The sequence below is a fragment of the Argentina anserina genome, chromosome 1 (assembly GCF_933775445.1).
Source record: "Argentina anserina chromosome 1, drPotAnse1.1, whole genome shotgun sequence".
Taxonomy (NCBI): Eukaryota; Viridiplantae; Streptophyta; class Magnoliopsida; order Rosales; family Rosaceae; genus Argentina; species Argentina anserina.
This window is the reverse complement of record NC_065872.1, coordinates 2,226,898-2,247,392: the sequence shown is the minus strand read 5'-3', so window position 1 is coordinate 2,247,392 and position 20,495 is coordinate 2,226,898. Positions and strand designations below refer to the sequence as shown.

At 38.9% G+C, this 20,495-nt stretch overlaps 3 protein-coding genes across 5 annotated transcripts; 1 reads left to right on the top strand and 2 right to left on the bottom strand.

Moving 5' to 3' along the window:
• Positions 1-556: 556 nt before the first annotated feature.
• LOC126787250 (FRIGIDA-like protein 4a) lies at positions 557-3,397 on the bottom strand. The gene is made up of 3 exons (XM_050513168.1): positions 2,495-3,397; positions 1,518-1,693; positions 557-1,370 (listed from the first exon to the last, which is right to left on the bottom strand). Exons 1-3 carry the CDS (start codon positions 3,342-3,344, stop codon positions 756-758), a joined length of 1,641 nt encoding a protein of 546 aa, XP_050369125.1. The 5' UTR covers positions 3,345-3,397; the 3' UTR covers positions 557-755.
• A 3,111-nt stretch (positions 3,398-6,508) lies between these two features.
• LOC126805122 (casein kinase 1-like protein HD16) lies at positions 6,509-12,581 on the bottom strand. Of its 3 annotated transcripts, XM_050532226.1 has the most exons (19): positions 12,423-12,578; positions 11,651-11,706; positions 11,381-11,561; positions 11,091-11,302; positions 10,877-11,002; positions 10,709-10,782; positions 10,562-10,631; positions 10,399-10,451; positions 10,206-10,277; positions 10,010-10,104; positions 9,817-9,880; positions 9,425-9,554; positions 9,111-9,329; positions 8,890-9,020; positions 8,224-8,398; positions 8,039-8,129; positions 7,686-7,843; positions 7,415-7,603; positions 6,509-7,037 (listed from the first exon to the last, which is right to left on the bottom strand). In XM_050532226.1, the coding sequence occupies exons 3-19, from the start codon at positions 11,481-11,483 to the stop codon at positions 6,978-6,980; spliced, it is 2,022 nt and encodes a 673-aa protein (XP_050388183.1). In that variant the 5' UTR covers positions 11,484-11,561; positions 11,651-11,706; positions 12,423-12,578; the 3' UTR covers positions 6,509-6,977. The 3 variants fall into 3 exon arrangements, with proteins under 3 accessions (XP_050388183.1, XP_050388182.1, XP_050388184.1); XM_050532225.1 differs by lacking the exon at positions 11,651-11,706 and having other exon boundaries at positions 12,423-12,581; XM_050532227.1 differs by lacking the exon at positions 11,651-11,706 and having other exon boundaries at positions 11,387-11,561; positions 12,423-12,581.
• A 6,616-nt stretch (positions 12,582-19,197) lies between these two features.
• LOC126783156 (uncharacterized) lies at positions 19,198-20,488 on the top strand. The gene is given in 3 exon segments (XM_050508572.1): positions 19,198-19,582; positions 19,585-20,438; positions 20,441-20,488. Coding segments are annotated over 3 exon segments (1,083 nt in total). The 5' UTR covers positions 19,198-19,401.
• The last annotated feature ends 7 nt before the right edge of the window (positions 20,489-20,495 follow it).

Here is a 20,495-nt window from a genome sequence, read left to right as displayed (position 1 = left end):
GATACAAACACAAATGGTCATGGTTCATGACTCGTTGCATAGTGCATACTACATATTAGCGCAGCCAAAAGAGACGCTCGATTTTTTAGGTAATAGAAAGGGAACGGTCCAGTTTGGACGTTAAACCAAGACTAGCAATGTTTGTTTTCTTTTTCTTCATTTAGACTATAGAGCTGGTTGGTCCAATGTCGCTTATTTCATTTGACTAAAAAACCAATGAAGCCAAGCCACAGCCACCAGACCCAAAAAGAATCAAAAGAGATTAATGGCAATTTCTATAGATTAAGGGGCGATGTTGGACGAAGGTTCATAAATAAGAAATATCCTTCCACCCAGGCTCGACTTTATAATCAGTTCTTCTGCATTTGCTTTAGCTTTACACATTCGTCGTGCAAGGATTTTGGTTCCGCAATGTACCTAATACACGGGATGGCTGAACCTAAGAAAGCTTATTTTCACACTGTTCTACTGCCCAATCCCCGAGCAATTTCAGGTCGTATATGACTGAAACTCATACCGGATTCAACGTTCATCAACTGCCTGAAGTTTTGTGCTCTGTCAATGAATATAGTAAATTAGTAACCAAGGGGCATAATTGCTCTTACTTTTCTAACCTTTGATTGTAAGGTAAGAATCAAAGTGAAAAGAGCCGCAGTAACATAATCTAGACTATGTGGTACATGGCCAAAAAAGCATTATATGACAATGGACCCTAATCACCAGCCGAAGATAACGAGCCATGTAACTGTGTCAAATTATTGTTGATAGGGTGGTGGTTGGTATGATGTTGGTGTCGCATTTGCATAATCATATGGTCCTCCATAGCTGGTCTGGCCGCCATATGAACCACTTCGGAGTGCAGAACTAGAAGCCATGCTGTTGTCGCCGGATAAAGAGTAGATGCGTTGTTGTGGAAGAGCAACAGCGCTTTGAGCACGAGCTACTCCATATGAGGTTCCGTAAGAGACTGATGTTGGGCCATCATACACGGTTGGGCTTGGGTAATTATACGGTTCAGGATACCTTGTTACCGGGCTATGCTGTGTAGGAGGATTTGGGATTCTCCGGTTAAAGGATGATGGGTAAGCATTGGAATACTTGGCAGCTTTGGCTGGGCGGAAAGAAGATGATCCAACCCCTCCACGGCCACTGCCACCGCCACCGCCACCAGCACCAGCACCGTAGGATCGCTTGTTATTAGACTTCCCGGAAGCTGCTGCTGAATTCTTCTTTCTATCCACTTTGGCTTTCTCTAGAGCAGTGACTCGCTTCCTTAGGGATTCAAGTGTAAACTCTGATTCAAGCTTGTGGTCCTCTACACATTTGATCACTGCTCTCATGGAATTTAACTCCAAAGTGCCTGACTGCTCCTGTGAGATGGACCTCGATTAAAAAAATCTTGGAATGAGTCTAAAAGACATTTAATTTTAGAGTAAACTAATCTGATTAGATAACAGAGATATATAGAATGGAGTGTTTGATTAGATAACAGAGATATAGGATGGAGTTACACATACAGATGCAACCACACTATTGTTGCCATTCTTCATTATGGCTGAAGCATCCTTCTTGGAGTTCTTCAAATAGGACTTGAGAAGGGAGATAGGAGGAAACCTCTCCGTCAAACCGGACTCAAAAGCAAAATATATTGCTTCTATCTCCTTCCCGTTCTTCACTAACTCATCAATAACATCTGTACAAGTCAGACAACATTTCAATCAAATTATACACAGCCTAGATGATCATCGATGTGAAGATCAGGGCAAGTGAACAACGACTTTGAACACAATAAGACTGGAAAGATATGAAAAGTGAATCATCAAGCTATAATTTCTTATATATACAAATTGGTGACTAACCAAAAATGTAAATGGCACAAAAATCCTCCTCCTAACATTAGAGGGAAGGACACACATACCTTTCTTGGTATTTGGATAAGATAAGTATATTACCTAATTTTGTTTATCTGGAACAGAAGGACAGACGTGATACTAAGGTGTTTATATCTAACTTAAGAGAAAAGTATGCAAACGCCGGTAAGGCTATCATATAGTGATTGTGAATATCTTAACCTACTCAACTTAATCAACAAAGTTCTGCCCCGCAACACTCACTTGATACAAGGCTTAGGCGAGTTGATCAAAAATCTAATGACAGATTTTTCACTTTATGCTATATATTACTACACTTTCAAGTGTCAAGCCACCATGCTTCATCAGTAAGACTTCCAACAAGCTTCAGCTCTAAGTATTACGCGAAAATGTGCCTATAAGAGCTAAAGTTTCTCACCACAAACTATGCCAAAGTTCGATATTAACCATCAAAGTATAAGTTGATAATCTACATAACAAGTTCAAATTGGCAAAGCCCTCGGGACAGCATAGTTTCTTGCACAAAAACACCCTACATTATATTCTAACACGCACACATTCGACATTCAATAATCCGAAACAACACATTGCTAAAACTGATATCTGATCACACAAACACATACCTCCGATGTCTCCGAATTGCAGTTGCCCTGCAAGCCTAGCCATATCTCTCCTAGCAGCATGATCCATCACCAACTTCTTATAAAACTCCTTGTCATACTTCTCCTTCAGCTGAAACCCTATCACCATCTGCACAAACATCACCGTCTCCGCCGCCCCCAACGTCCCTCCACCGCTCCCACTCAGCTCCTCCATCTGCTCCTTCCACCTGTCCGCAATCCCCGCCGCCCTCTCCACCACACTCCGGGAAAATGCCGGTCCTTTCGGGCCGGCATTCGGAAACAGAGCCTGTACCAACAGCCCACAGGCCCACCGCTTATCAGTGACCCCAACTTTCTTAGCCTTCGTCTCCAGAAACCCCTCCAACGCATCCATCACAATCCTCGGCGGGTCCACCGCCTCCGCCATCGCCGGAACGATCTCCGCCCTCAGCAACACCGACTCCTTCCGCTTCGAGACTATAAACCTCAGCAGCCCCTCCGCGTCCATTTTCCTACACAGCGACTTCAGCGCTTCGGCGATGTCCGAACTCGCCGGAATACTCCGCTCAAACTCCGCCACGGCGGCGCGTTTTCGGTCGGAGACTGCGGCCGCGGCGGAGGCCTGGCGCTCCGGGAGAGAGGTCTCGCGGAGGGCGAGGGAGGCTAGGGTTTCGCGGGAGCGGGAGTCGAGGGATTGGAATTTGGCGTCGAGGGATTGGGATTTGTCGGCGAGGGAAGTGCGGAGGGCGGTGAAGTGGTCGGAGATGGCGGCGTAGAGGCTGGTGGAGGTGGAGAGGATGGCCTTCTGGGCCTCTAGGTCGTCGAAGAATTTCTGGACTCGGTGAGTCGCCACCACCAGTTCGGTCCCCATTGGAAGATGAGATTATTGAAACGACGGCGTTTTGGAATTGAGGAAAATGGAGGAGGAAGAAGAAGATCAGCGTTTCTGAGTGTAGATATTTCCAGCTCTCCGGTGAATTGTAAATAAAAAAGTAGGGTGGAGAAAACGGTGTCGTTTTGCTGCGTAGATAATTTATAGGCGGGTGATACCCCACATTTTATTTTCACAAATTATATTAAAAGTTTCTATTTATCGTTGATTCGTTCGCTCCCTAGAAATAAATTGTTGAGTAGTGAACGGTTTGTTCTTACACTTTCTCTAACCGTGAGTTCATTTTAGTATGTTATCATTACTGAAATCTGCCAAATGTTATCATTGAGTTTTGTGTTAAAAGTCTGGTTAAATGTTATCATATGGAGGAAGAATTTAGATTATTTTGTTTTCTACAAATCTATTTTCACCCTATGAGAGATTATAGTTAATAATGAATACAAGTTTTGTATGTAATGTCAAGCAACTGATTACCGCTGATTTTTCAAATATAAAAAATTACAAACAACGACATAGGTGACGAGGTAGATTAAAGGTAATGGTAACAATTTGGATGATTGAAAAACCAACAGATACCTCTTCTTAATGTGAAAAATCCATTTTCTAAGCATTTGTTTCAAATTTGAGTATTTTATACACTGAAAATTATATAATAGAATTTGCATTTAAAATTTTTAATAGCCGTGTTTAACCATTAAAACATGTAGTGAATTTAATTGTTTTCGATATCTCACATTATTACGAGTCTACGAGAGTTAGTGTCATTTTGTTCTACTTTCCCTTCAACAGTATAAACACTGGTCATGTTACTTTGTATGCATCATTAGACATGTACTCTATATGGTTTAGCACACTTGCATTACCGAGGATTAGTCTCAAATGACACAAATCTAGCATGGTATAAGAGAATGTAGTACGAACACATGACGGCAATAAAAGTAAGACTGAGAAGAAATTTTATTTGAAAAACAATGAATCATCGTGGTGGTAGAGACAAGGAAACCGGATAGAATGCTTCTTCCATATGAAGATTACATATATTTGAAATTGGATGTACTAAACTTATCCCACTTGAAGAAACCCTGGTATTCTTCTCTTTTCTTAAGGTGATTACGCATTGCCATGCGTATGTTAAGCATCTGTAAATAATATAATGATGTTAGTCCCAAATTAAAGATCAAAGACCAAAGCTCTATAGGTAGACCCTGGATTATTAGAATTCCCAATTAACTTTAATTTGGAGTTACATATCAGATCATCAAGAGGAATCAGATTCTCTATTATATAATATATACATTTTGATTTTCACACTAGCTAGCTCGTCAAACATGGCATGTTTAAGGCTTTCTGCCACAAGTGGATGAGATGCTATATCTCTATGTTGGTTGTTGTTAGTTTTTAATGTCAATTGGAGATGAATAATTGAGTGAAATGTCAACTATAATATGAATCAGAACAGCATTCTTTATCAAATAGTAACAAATAGTCGATTCATCTAGCTCAGCTCATTGTTTATTGTCAACAGTTCATGAGGATTCATGCACAATGCTAGAACTGACAAATGAAGCATCTCAAACTTCATCCTGCATTTTTCTGCAGGATAATTACCGTATGTTATGAGTATGTCTGGTATGCAATCCTTGAAAGTTATGTAGATGTTCACAAAACTACACTCATCTTCTTGTTCAAGCATAACCTCCTTATGCTTATAAGACCAGAAATAACAAGCTTTCATGATAAATTCATTTGGTTTCGAAAGGGAAACATGATTCTTCATGTTTCTCTTGTTCTGGTATTAGAAACTATCCCCTATCCCATATCACAAGATAAGCAACTTGATGTAACTTGACGAAAAATCGCGGCACATAAATAGATTGAAGAAGCAAGAAAAAATCGTACAAATTAAAGAATGATGTGTAACAGATATCTACATTTTGGATTCATAGCTCTGAACTAAATAAATACAAGTTCACTCCTCCCAAGCTAACAATTCTCCCTTTTGAAAGATGTTAGAAGGAACTGCAAAACGCATAGAGAAGGAGCGCGTAGAAAGGTCATTATCATCATGTTGGTCCCAAGAACACCCTTGATCAAAATTCTGAGTGTAAGAGAAAGGATCATATTGGAACTTTGCAGACCGAGAGCTGGATGGAGAATCAAAAATCTTCTTCTTCTCTTTCTTCAACTTCATCCACAATGTGCTCCACAGTGACTTGTTTGATCTAGCTGAATGCAAACTCACACGAGCGTCAGTCACATGATACTGCCGCCCCAACCGGATAGTTCTGTTGCTTGCGCTGCACCAGTGTTTTCTATCCATTGTAGAACAACACCAAATTGTATACTATCTGCAAGTTAGAGCTGAGCTTCAGTTGCATAAATATAGCACGAAGAAGTAGGTTCTTGTATTAAAAGTATTATAGGTTGTAGTTAGCTGTCTCCTTTAGACCAAAATAGTCTAATTTGAGTAGCTAATAGAAAAAACTCATAATTTTCAGTTGACTAAGCTCGATTATTCATCAGTTGGCTAAAAAGTGCTACACTAGACTACATCCAGAATCTGCACGCTTAAAGTGCATTTTGACACTTACCAATTGGATTATGGGTGCACGCTTTCACGCTCTCGCATGGGTTCATCACCCCCCATTTTCTTCGGCATTGGCTAAACACATTTTTGTGTTGAGTTTTGATTGTGATTTGTTGATGTTGTTTTGTCTGTGGGTTTCCATATGATTTGTGTCTTGGTTATACATAGGCGTCAGGTGTGCGGGCTTCGCTTCATTGTTAGCATTGATACCTTTATGTTTTCGGTTGTAAGGTCTGTGACCCATAGTTTGGTGAGTCGTTGGTTTTCTCTCACTCTTTCTAAATTGATCGAGTTGGCAAGCTGGACTCTTCATATTATTTACTTTGGGTCTTGTACGTTTGTACTTTGTTACTTTTATGAATTACTCATTAACCAAAAAAAAAGACTACATCTATAAACCAGCTTATGTACTAACATGTGGATTTTTTTCCGGATCATATGGATCTTATCCACAAGGAGAGCCAGATTTCAGGTCAAAGGTCCATGCTGACCAGGCCGTAAGATTTCATATTAGATATGATTAACACGAAGGAATCTCTCATTTGCCGAACAATGGTTGATTCTAACACCTTTCCATCACCTTTAATCGTAGAAATACAATAACAATGGTACAATCTGTTTAAATTACAAAGAACACATCAACTTGGGTACACACTCTTGTACCCAAACATGTCTGAATATGTGCTCTCTCCAAGAGCTTGTGTTCTTCATCAATTGGAGAATGCATCCCTCTATATGATAGGTAGAGGGCAGTCTTCTCCGTTTTTGAACAACATCAATTATCAGCACGAATACTGGTACATTTTAGCTCCTGTGTTTATATGTTCTTACAGAAAGCATCTATACACGAAAGCAACTGCCTTCTCTTGACATGGTACAGACTTTGCTGTATCGTTCAAAAGGCCAGAAAAAGGGTGCAGTCAGCATCCACCGGACTGAATTTGTTAGGATTCTGTTGCATAACCAAACATATCATCCCCCAGCATATAACATCAGTTTGCAGTTTTTCGATGGTTTGGTGATCCTCATGATACTGTTCTCCCATAGCAGACTGATGCAATATAAAGATTCTTCAACCATTTTTCCTGCCAAGGCCAAATAATTGAAAACACATATGTGACTTATTTATTCACAAGTAATTCTGTATATATAATTGAATTTACCACATGTGTACATGTGCAATGATCAATGGCTCCTACAATTACTTGCCAATGGTATATGCAATTATTTCACCAAAATAATATTAAAGCTAAGCTAAGCTAATTTTAAAGATAGTGTGCGTTCCTCTCCCAGTCTCCTATCATATCCAATAAACTTATTTTCAGAGAAGGATCTTTTAAATTAATATAGTAGCCTATAAAAAGATTTGAATGTTTTTAATTTTTCAACTTTTCCCATTACCAAAACCCTACAGAGGTTAAAGCAGGGATGACATGACCTAATTAATTTAACTTAAATGTACCTTAACATGCGTAGTTGGAAAAACAGATGTCCGCAGAGTTTCCTGAGCCACATCTTGTGATTTCTTCTTGGGTAAACTAAGTATGAATGCAGCTTGGTCCTCTGTCGCAGCAGTTGAGGTAATACGATATCCATTCTCCCATCTTCTATGGATTCCTTCGCTCGGATATAGAAAATCAATCTCAACAACCTACCAATACACAAGAAACAATTATTTTCTGCAGTGTTCAAATCAAACAGAACGTAACAAAAGGGGGTTCTAGACTATATACCTGATTAGAATAACCTGCATTTCTGGACATAACGATGCCCCATCTGCTACCTGCCGTAGTCATGGATGTAACAGAGAAACCTTCTTTCCATTTCTTATTAATCCATTTGAAAGGGAATACATCACTGACTTTGTATGACTGCTGAGTATAATGTACACCTTCAATGGAAGACAATATAATATTAGAAATACAAAAGAGTAGCTCAAACAAGAAAAAAACATACTATGTCTTCCTATGGGAAAACAAAAACCAAAAAAAAAAAAGGCATCTGCCACTATCATCAATGATCGACTAGATTCCTACAGCCAAACTGCTACAGAGAACATGAAGCTCTGTTATTTAGTTTGACATACCTTTGGACATTACCACCAGCGCACTGCCGTTGCTTGCACCAGCAAGTGAAGTGATATAATAGTTCTTGTCCCACTGTTCCATTATCCACTCCTGGAATCAATCAGAAACAATTAACTTGTTGGAGCACTGAACAATTGAATGTCACATTGGAAGTTTATGAGCCAGTAATTTCAATAATAGCTACCTTGTGCAAGAAAACAGGCGATAGTTCATAAACTTGGGCTGTAAAATCTGTCCCTGCATCCATGACTATAGCCCACATATTCTGAGATGAAGCAACACAGCTAATATACAATCCATCTTCCTTTCCTTTGTCAATGTGCTGGTCTACTCTCACGTCCATAACATTGTAGTGATACCTGCAGAAAATTCATCATGTATCTTCTTTATACAGGTAAAGAGTGTATAACCAATACGCCAGTGAAAACAGAAACAATATATATTCAGCAAAATCAGATTCAGACTCCATTCAAGAGCAATTTAAAGTATCCTGTTAAGGTGATAAACAAAGCTTTTCTTACAATGGAAGATTAGGACTACTCCCTTAATTTTTTTTAAAGGTTTAATCACAGACGTTTGTCCTGAAAAATATTACATAATCATGAAAACTCCTTTTTACAGCTTGGCAAATAAAGATAAATGCACTATGCTTTTGAACCAATACTCTAAATCCTGTGACAGAAATCTAATCACATACATCATATCAGAAAACAAAGTAGCTAAGAAAACCAGGAAATTGAAAAGAATGACTGATCAGTGATATCCTTAGGCCTTCTACCTTGGATGACTAACTAGAGCAAGATATAAAACCTGGAAAGGAGACTCTGCTCCCTGGTATTAGATCACCTACCTTTGCTTCATCGACGGTCTGGTATTGTAGACTGAGATCCACTGATTAGCTGGGGAACCTAGTCTAACTTTTTTCCTGGGTTGCTCACTATCCTCCGATTCAAGAAACAACCTTCCCCTTTTTTGGCCCACCTACATTGCAAAAGCAATTTATAAACAATTGCAGCAATCACAAACTTAACAAGAATATACACACACATGTATAGAACACGAGTAAACCACCTTCGTAGCTCCATCAGTTCTTATAGGTCGAAGGGCGGCATTCACATTAATGTTATTATCAAACAGAGAAATAAGTTTCAAGTAATTTGGTTCTTCATCGAATTTCATATTGGTCACCAACTCAAGAAACTGTTGAAAGGGAGGAGGACATGAGCTGCATAGCATCTCTGGAGAAGTTGCCATTTTCTTCTTGCAAACAAGAAATCCTTTGTTTTCCCCCTACAGCCCAACATCCATGTCAATTGCTTATCAAATAAGGAAGAATAAATACAACCGTCTAAATGGACTAGGAATGGAACACCCAAGGAACTTACATTGTAACCTTGCCAGGGAAGTTTGCCTCTAAGGAGAAATATAAGGGTATAAGCTAATGACTCAAGGTCATCCCTTCGGCTCCCTGTCCTACCTAAATGAGCGTGTACACTTGCATAACGAACAGTTCCCCTATCAAAAAAATCAAAATTATCAGGATACGCTGAGTCATGAATACAAAGTTGGGTCTAAAGATCGTATCATAAATGTCCATATATTGAACTAGTTATTAGTACCACAAAATTAATATGCACACTCAATTTACTTTCTGATTTATTAAAATGCATATCAATAATTTTTCACAGTACTTGTGAGACCATAGTAACATTTCTCTCCCCCTCCTCTATAGCCATCCTGATGATCAAATGTGTACATTATAGTGAAGGTTGTGTACCTGAAAACATCAGGTTTTTGGTCATAATCGACATGACGTCCAGATGTTTCCTTCCATTTTGAAGCTGACAGAAAGCATAACAAACCAGTCACAAGCCTGTCCAACACGTATATATACTGATATACAGAAACACATTCAGCTGTGATTTGAACTTTTTTCCTTATTGAAATTTTTTTTAACAGATAACTCTTACCTAAACCAAGATCAACAAGATATAACTTCTTATCATTGGCTGTTCCAGGTTGACCAAGCAAAAAGTTTTCTGGCTTCACATCTCCATGCACAAAACTGCAGAGCAAATGACTTATAATGAGCCACATTAATGTAGAACATGAAAATAAAAAAATAAAAATTAATAACAAAAGCATAAAATAATTAGTTGAAAATACCCTTTGATATGAAGCTGCTCTAGAATTGAGATTGCCTCCACCGCTATACACGCAACCATTTCTTCAGACAGCCTTAGTACCAGAAAACACAAAAGGAGATAACAACAGCATGAATAATGCATAAAACTGGAAATGTTAATTATTTTGAGAAATCTTTGAAACTGAGAAGACAGAAAGAACATAAGTTACTTACAACTGATTGCGATTCCAAACATCCCATAAACTGGGGCCTAGCATATCCATGACCTGTTGCAACATTTAAGAATTATTGTTCATAAAGCAGAAATATATGACATTATTTTTAATATGAGAAAGCCACCCCTTAGAAAATAAGTACAGATAGAAAAGTAACTCACCAGGATATAGTAATCTCCTTGTTGACCTTTGTAATGAACATGGGGAACTCCATAGCATCCATTAAGAGAACTTCAGGATCATGAAAAACTGGTTAGGATACAAAGATTAGAGGGTTTTACCAAAGAAAAGGGTGAAATGTTTCTTACCTGTATACTTGCCACTCATAAGGAGGTCCATGACTGCACCCTTTACTGTTTCGACCCTCAAGCTTTAAAGCAACCTACAATCAAATACAGAGAATATGTTTAGTACAAGAATCAACTTTCTCTGAGAATTTGAAGAGATAAAACAGAGAAGCAGTACAAAGATGAGACCTCAAAGGCCTCAGGCCCAGAGCACCCATATCCTCCGGTCACCCTTCTTCCTACATAAACTTGTCCAAAGCCCCCTTTCCCCAGTTTTCTATCTAACTTGTACAAGGGGGAGTTTCCAATCTGTACCTGGAGATAAGAAACACGGAATCTTGTTTAGTAAAAAGTTCTGGTTATATTACTAGATAGATTACAGAAGATAAGTAGCAAATATTACTCTTTCAGGAAGTGGACTACTGCTCCCTTCATCTTCAATGGCAGCCAATTTTTGGGCACCTTTCTGATCTACCAATGCATCATGAACCACCGCCAAATCTCTCTTTAGAATATCTGCATTCCCTTGGCCACCAACTCCAACACCAAACAGCTTGGTATTCTTGCCTTGATTCATGGCTCTAGACCCTCTACCCCTACCTCTACCAGCCAACCCTGCATTGGAACACAGAATCATTGAGGTAAATGCAATATTCAGAGGTCATTGTAAAAATAGAATGTTAAAGCTATTGCCTTTACCTGCACCAGGCCGTGCAGCTGGAACTATAACCACAGGATTATCCTGGACATTATTGATCCTCTTTGACCGGCGAACTCCACTTCTTAAATCTGGCATATTATTTCATGCAAATAATCTCTACCTTCCTTCACCAATCCAAAAGAATTTTGAAAAATTATGGGCTGGGACTCCAACCTGAGAAGTTGACAAAACTAAAAAGAGTTAACTTCGGATAAGTATTTCAGTTTGTTCTTAACTTCAGATGCTCAGCCCAAAAAATTTACTTGAGCATCCATATTTTAGAGATAATGTCCCCACTGGAAACAAAAAGTCTGGTCATCTGCAGTCAGTGTAAACAGAGTTGAATGCAGATTTCCAAGAAAAATGAACATAGACAATCAAATGTGACAACCCCTTCTTAACCTTTGAATCAAACCTTTCATATTATCATGATCAATGAATAACAGTTCCACAGCAGCATTATGATACAGACGGCAAATTTCAATTGATTCACCAGTGCTACATTGCGATTTGATTTCCAGACACAAATACACATTCAAAACTAAAATTCAGTCCAACTGTAGATACCCTAGCATCCATGAACCAAATCCCATTAATTTCCCACAGCCGCAACATTACGATTACGAGTAGGAGCTCAAAGTTGAATCAAACACTCTCAAATCATCAAATTCCATACATTCATCCAAACAAAACAAGATAAGACCACAACATACCAAAACTCAACACTGATAACCAACCCATAAGCATCACACCAAGTTTAGATTCTTAACCCGGCAATGACCCCAGAAACAAACATTAAGCTCAAACAATCAAACCCATCATCCAGATGATCCCATACACCATGCAAACCACACCAAACCAAAAACTCAAACAACAACAACAACAACAAAACAACACCCAGAAACAGATTCACAAAACCCGATTGAGCAGACCAATCACAGACCCCAAAAAAGCAGCCAAATTTGATGGCAATGGTTTTGGCAGATGATAACAGCAACAAATTAAAAAGTGATGAGCTTGGCATCAAAACATTACCCGATGATGAAAAAGGCGATGAATTTGAGAAGCCAAATGGATGAAAAACCAAACAAAAGAATGGATTAAAGTGAATGGGAGGCTCTCAAAGAATTTGACGGTGGGTGACTTAGAACAACAGGGTGGGTCTGAATGTGTTTTGTGAGAAGAAGAGAAGAGAAGAGAAGAGAAGAGTATCATCTCGGCATGGAAAAACGGTGAGGGAACCTAGTGCGTACGATAACGTGAATGCTTACGTGGAGATAGGGCATTGGCTCTGTAGGGGTCTTATGGTGGAGGTGTTGTATGTGATCTTGGCTGTTGTGTTTGGGCCATCTGTTCCAGGTGCCAAAGACCTAGGTCAACTCAGCAACTGGAATTTAAATGTGTTTTTTTGTTTTGTTTTAGTTTCCTAATAGTGACACCTATAAGTGTGAACCCGAATACGCCCCAACTCCAACCCAAGAAAGACAAATTTGAAGCCCAAAGATTAAATTTTTATGATTAAACTTTCTTTGTAGATCTCGAGTTTATGAGCCTCCATTGTCATCAAATTGTAATGCAGGCTAACATGTTATATTTTTCCCCTAAAAAAAGAAATATGTTATATTTTTTTGACATACTTTACTCACATTTGATTTGTTATATTTTACTTGTATCACGTAACAAATGTACATATGAGTGAATGTCAATATGAATTACGAAAAAAAATGATTTCAAGCGCATGTAAAGTGTATTCTTGCAACAATTTTGTGACCTTTTGCTATATTGTCCATCTGAAGAGGTCAAGTGGAGAGCATACTTTGCATCATGTCAATTTTTCAAATAGGTTTTTCTTCTTGCGTGGTAGTGATGCCCATAAGATGTTTGAGAAAACTAAGTTTCGTAGTACAAATTAAGCAACACTAATGGTTTAGAGGCTCATTTTAAAAAAATAGTTTACAAGATAAAATCGTTTAAAATCCAAATAAAATGTTTCTTTAGTGGAAAAATCTAATTCGAATGTTCAACATGTTTTGATGGCAAACGTTCCCTAAAATTTCATGTATCGGAACCAAACTACTCTGTAAAATCATAAGCATTGGTATGCCAATGGTGATCGAGACATCAATGAGGTTTGATGAGACAAATGGATGGCGTTTCTTGTCAATAAGAAGCCAACCCCAATTTGTTTTTTTTTTCTCGACAAGCACCAACCCCAATTTGTTAGACATTTCCAAATGCCAATTCATATATCAATACTCAAGCTGTATAATAGAAATGTCCACGTATCAACTCTCAAGTCTATGGTCAGCAGCAGGCCCTAAATTATTCTTTATATTCATACGAAGTTACCAACCCATGAACTCTAAATTCAAACAGGATTAAAAAAAAGATCATCCCACATAGATATTTGCACTGATATATAAACCAGGCACTGCAATTTCTCCAATTGAATATATAAGTAGAAAAATTACACGAAAGAATTATGAATTAAATCAATATAGTGCACAACAAGAACAAGCTCGATCAAGTCCTGCTGCTACTGCCTAAGCCTAAAACTCCAAAGATCCGATCAATGCAAAAGGTAAGTCATCGCCAAAGCCAGCACCAAGAGGATGTAAGCAATTCCCTGATCTATAGCCGCACCTGAACAAAAAAAAAATCAAAACCCATATCAGCAAATCCCCAATACTACAAAACCCCCACAACACAAACCACAGAAACAGGATCTGATCATCTGAAACAAACACTCACCATCGCTGGTTGGAGAAGGAGCCGGGGCTTCTTGGCCATAGGCGAGGCTGAAAAGGGCCATGAAGATGAACCCAATAACGGGGAGAGCGCAGCAGGATCTGAATGAGTTCATCCTCAGAAAAAATGAAGAGGAATTGAGAGAAGAGATTGAGGTGAGTTTGAAGAAGTAGATGAAAGGGGTTTTTGAGAAGTTGGGGTTGGAAGGGTTGGGAAGGGTAGTTGGTGTTTATATATTGGGTCGAGTGGGGTTTGGAGAACGTGGAGACATGTGCAGTTTCGACGAAGGTGGGAGAGAGAGAGAGAGAGAGAGAGAGAGAGAGAGAGAGAGAGAATCAGAGAATAGTTTCAGTTTGGTTTGGTTTCTTCCTGAACAAAGTAACGCGGTCTTGACGCGAGCCTTTTTGACTCCGACTCGGCGGCTTTAATCACTCTGGACTCGGATTCGGATTCTATCGCGGGTGGAGTCTCATTGAAGAGTGGCCATAGGTGTAGGCCGCCACCATAGAAGGCTCGATGGAAGGATATAGACATCAAATCCATGTGTGACATAATGACATTCTATATTTGTTTATCAAAATCATACGAAATTTGAACTCAAACGTGGATCGTACACGTAGAGGGTTCTATGAACTTGATCACATGTTGTAGTTTGAAATGAAACATTAGAGTTTGAGATTAACGCAATACGTCATATATATGAAATTCAAATTTTAGAAATTACTGTGAAATGTGAGTCTGTCCCCCTATTTAAACATCGGTGAGAATTATATTTGCCGTCTATGGTCACTTGTGTACATATCACTTTTAAAAGACTAACACAGTCAATAGTCGATATTCCTTACTTTTGTGAGGAATCTAAATGTATATTTTGTCTCACTTGCTCAAAATTTGAGGACGTTAACATTTGTTGGGATCAAGATCCCTACGCTTGATAAGCGAGTGGGACATGACATGAGAAACACGAAGGAGTTGAAAGTCTGTGACAAAGAAAGCGCAGGTGTGCAAATGTAGCAACCAGCGCCTGCAGCAAGCAAGGGAGAGAATGCGTGGAATTGTCAAATTAGAAGGTCATACAGAACTTATAATTGTCAAATTAGAATAGTCTTAATTAACAGATGGAAGCCAGTAGGATTGAGCTACGAAGCTTATAATTCAAGTCCAAATTGAATACATTATGTCATTGTAATGGAATAGTCTGTAATAGTCGACCTTTACCAGTTGACCCTTTCAGTTGGTCTTATGTAACGTTGAACGCCACACTTTCCACTCCAGCTGAAGAAAAAGAAGAATGATGCTGAATAGAGTTTTCAAGATACGTTAATTTACTTGGAATGGAAATTGATCGTATATAAGTGAGAGGCAACATGATTAAAGTTTTTGTGAAGTTTAAAGTTTGAACAACTGCAGTACAAACCCGACAGACCAACAATAGACTACGAAGGCATCTGATACTCGGTTACATGAATACTTCAAACAGGTTCATTGTTAATCTGTTATATATATGTAAGCAGAAATCACAAACCAAATAAACAGGGGGTTCTCCTGCTTGTATCCTAACCCTTTATTTGTGCCTGTAACTGAATTATTCTGTGCCTGGAATGCATTTTAAATCTTGGACATGCATATGGCTTCTTATAAAACAGTAGTATTAATAATTTCAGTGTACTTGGTAATTGCAAAATCACAATGAGTTCAAACTCAAATGCTGCGGATAGCTAATTGCTTAGCATTAGCCAGTAACTTAGTGTACTCACTTGTTGAAGTTCAGGTTATTTGAAACCTGAAATAAGATGGAATCATTTTGGAAAAGAACATAGAATTACAAAACAGCATTCATAATTTCAGATACTATGTCTTCAATAGCAGAGCAAAGTAAGGACAACTATATTGATGGCGAAAATCACGAACTACACATATAACACAAACCCCAGATCTCTTAATCGGTAAAAATAGCCCGGCTAGGCAAATGGATAACACAGCAGTTGCTCGTGTAACATGAAATTCAACCATCAAGTGGGTACCCAATCAACTACCTTCCAAATTAGTCAGGTTTTTCCATGTAAAAGATTGAGGAGGATCCAAATCAATAACAGCCAAAAAAGAAGGGAAAACCAAGAGATAATGGAAATTTTCTGTTAATGGGGAAGGAGCTAAAAAGGAGAGCTCAGCTGTTGATCGAAGGGGCTTTAGTGGGACAGCAATCTACCGTATCTCCATCATGTAAGGAAACCATGGATTATTGAATCTAGAACAGAAAATGTAAATAAAACGCAGAATCGTCTGAAGACTACATCGTATATTACTTCCTTGAATTGTGTTCAGTACATTAGGTCCTATATATGGGATAGAGATAGGTATCAAATGACATAACTGACCTTACATTCTTAACACATTACTCAACACCAGTTACAGAGCAGCACTGTAGAAAACGATGAGGGCGACTACGGTGAAATGCAATTTATAGGGTATGAAAAAACCTTACCTCCCACCCCACTTTGGAATAAGACTGGGCCAAGTAGAGCGCGCCCAACTCATTGATCCACCATTTCAGGACCTAACCCGATGCTAACTGTCTGATTCGATTATGTATGTCTAAATTTCTTTGTTGGATTATGTTCCTAATTCTTGTTACTCTCAGAAAAAAAAAATGTTCCTAATTGTAGTTGATTATGTTTACAAATTTACTAGAAATACCACTTGCGAATGGATCAGCGGTCGGTGAAAGATGACGGGATTGCTAAACTTTTTATTGAGAATGTTATTCAATTAACCTTTCATTCTGTCTGACTGGGCATATTTTTAAAAAAGATACAAGAGATACTCAATTTATATGATTTTTTTAGTTATAAAAGAAAAAAAAACAAAGAGCCGAGAATATAGTCCCAGTTCTCGCTCTATATCACTTTAAAAATATATATATGTTAATATTATGTGTATGTGTGTGTATGTATGAAATGGAAAAGGAGGCACTACACCAAATGTTTTCTATAATATATCCAACACAAAGTAATTAAAAGTGTTGCTTATGCTTAATTAGGTCCATGATCTGACTAGGAACAGCATTAACGACACAGAAAGCATAAACCTAACTTAGAGCCGACAAATTCATTCTTATTTGGGTCCAATATTTTGCTCAACCGGATTGATGTGATTAGGTCTTCCTTTCTCATCAAATGCTGCATTTCTAGTCACATATACATGAAACCCTGGAGCGAAGAACACCGCCGTATGACTAGTGATCGACGTGCATATTAATCGTGCTAACCGAGCTAGAAGTAAGTTTGTGCAGCAAGTCATGAAATTAAGGATTCGACTAAAACATCGACACTCGATATGTGATTCGATATGTACTGAAACCACACACGAATTTAATATATTAGGAATTTAGGATAAAGATAATTTGTGAACTAGCGGTGAGAGATGAAGATATGAACAACGGTGTAAATTGCCAGTCAGACTTGGACAACTGAGCAGTCTTTTGAGCAGAATCGTCTCCAACTGGCAGAACCAAAAGCAGGTGGCGAAACACAAGTAGCATCTAATCCTCATTAATTGGGAATTTGACTATGAACAGCGTCGTTATTCTTCTACATATGCAGCTTGGCATATAGACAAGTGTAGCTCAAGAGTCAAGATATACACCGGTTTCATCAGCCTGCTGAAAAATTTGTAAAGATAAGCACATTGTATTGTATTGTAACGAAAGCATCTTTTACATTCAGCCTAAAAGCAAAGGAAACCTTTCCCTTGAGGAATCACCGATCAATCTTAACCCCCAAGACTTCTATATATGCCAATTCCATCGCTAGCTAGCTTTACTTGCCCACCTCTCCTGCCTATTCCTCATCTCTCTCTATAAATGCTGAGTCCGCAGATTCTTTTCTTTTTAAGGAATGGTTTTATACCTCAGATTAACGAGAGCTGAGATCGGAGAAGAATAGAAGATCATTATTATTTGATCAAAAAAAGAAGAAAAAAATCATTATTATGTGTCACCCGGCGGGAGTGTCTTCGGTTGACCAGAAAGACTTGGCGGTTCAATATCGCCGGTTGCTGCTTCTTTCTGTGCAGGCGCGAGTTGAGGTTGATGGTGCAAGGAACTTGCATGGACCTGCAGCCAGAGGAGTTGGAGAGGTTGCTGGACTTGCTGCTTCTGGTGGAGGTGACAGCGGAGAAAGGAGGTGCGTGTGCTCGCCAACCAGGCATCCGGGCTCGTTCCGGTGCAGGCAACACCATGCTGATCAGTATGTCTGGGGTGGTCGAGCTGTGACAAGAAACAGGTCCAGTACTAATTAATAACCTAGCTGTAGTTTTCTATGGGTGAGCAAATGTACAAGATATTGTGCATCTAGCTTATATATATGGTTGACATGGATGCTGAATTAGCATATCAAGAGCTCCAGTTTTAGTTGGCTGGACTATTTGATGTTTCAAGTTGTCCTCATCATATTTGGAGCATTTCTTATAGGGTGTTAGGAAACAGTATGATCTTCATAACCAGATCATATATGCTTGTTGTGAACTTACGATATATTGAAACTAGAAAGGTTTAGTGTTGTACGTGGAATTCTGTTGGCGTAATCCGACGAAGTAAAAAATTATTCGGTTCTTCTGGTTTTGGTATACCTGTATATATATGAAAGATCAAGCACTTGGTACTTGTTCTGGTTAATTTTCAATAACAAAAACCACTTTTTTGTTGCAAGTGGTAAGAGAATGTTAGGTTGTTTAAGAGTGTTTTTTGGGGACATGTTACGAGATCCACTTGATCTGATGCTTTATTTGGCGCCTTTCTTGTGTTTTTATACGAGAACCTAACCTTGGCCTAAGAAATTACGACGAAAAGGGAAAGTAATTGAGCTACATACTGTAACTCGGGGTCTAATTGAATAAGAAAACATAAACAAATTTTCTAGTAGGATTCATGATTTCCTAATCGTAGTCGGAAAAAGGAAACCTTCGTCTCCTAGAAATTCTTCAAAACTGTCACAAATACCAGTCTTCAGATTCAAAGCTTTGTCATTGATATTGAGCCAAGTTCAGCCAACCTCTTCGGCCATTAACACTTTTGGGCTCCTTAATTCCATATCATCTACCAAAGCTTATTGCTTTTCTCACTGCCCTATCAAATTGTGCACCCAAAGTTGTTATCTTTGCGCTGCAAGATGCGCAATTGTTCAAGTGGGTAGCGGTTTTGGCTGCGTTTTGGATTCAGGGTTCGATCAATGTCTACGCATATGGTTCTCCTCCTTCAGAGACCACCATGCACACTAACAATTGGGCTGTTCTTATCAGCACCTCTCGCTTCTGGTTTAATTATCGACACATGGCCAATACTCTAGCCATGTACAGGGCGATTAAGCGACTTGGAATACCTGATGAGAGGATAATACTTATGCTGGCAGATGACATTGCCTGTATTGCAAGAAACAAGTACCCTGCTCAAGTTTTAACAATGGAAACCATAAACTTGACTTGTATGGGGATAATGTTGAGGTAGATTATCGAGGTTATGAAGTGACGGTTGAAAGTTTCTTACGTGTATTAACTGGTCGCCATGAGGCTGCCGTTCCAAAATCGAAGCGCCTTTTAAGTGATGAAGGAAGTAACATTCTTTTGTACATGAGCGGGCATGAAGCAGATGGGTCTTTAAAGTTTCAAGACTCGAAAGAGCTCCGAAGTCATGTTTTAGCTGATGCCGTGAAACAAATGAAAGAACAACGCGGGTTCAAGGAGCTGCTGATAATGGTGGACACTTGCCAAGCTGCCACTCTCTTCTCTCAGCTTCGATCACCAGGTGTTTTGGCTATTTCCAGTAGCATGAAAGGAGAAAAGTCATACTCGCATCAGTTCGACTCTGATGTTGGCGTCCCTGTTGTTGATCGTTTTACATTGTACACTCTCGCTTTCTTTGAGACAATGCATGACAATGCTTCTGTGAGCAGTCTTTTTAATTCGTACGACCGGAGCTTGTTGATGTCGACTGCATATTACCAAACAGATCTATTCCAGCGTCGTCTTGAAAAGGTACATGTGAGAGACTTCTTTGGATCAGTCATGAAAACCACACATATTTATTCAGCCTATGACGTTCCAAGGAAAAGTTACAGCAGAGCTGAACCCTTTGATCAATCAGCCATCGGTGATGAAAGAATTCTGGTTGAATCGAATGATCAGAATTAACTCAGTGACCTGAAATTAGAGGATCAACATGGAGCTTTCAGACATATGTGGAACATTTTCAATGACAAGGTCTGGAAAATTGAAGATGCGGATTCATTTGTGCAGTATGGTTTGCTATGCTAGCCGTGCTTCCACTATTGATACTTTCCACATGGCTATTGCGGTGAAAGTTGA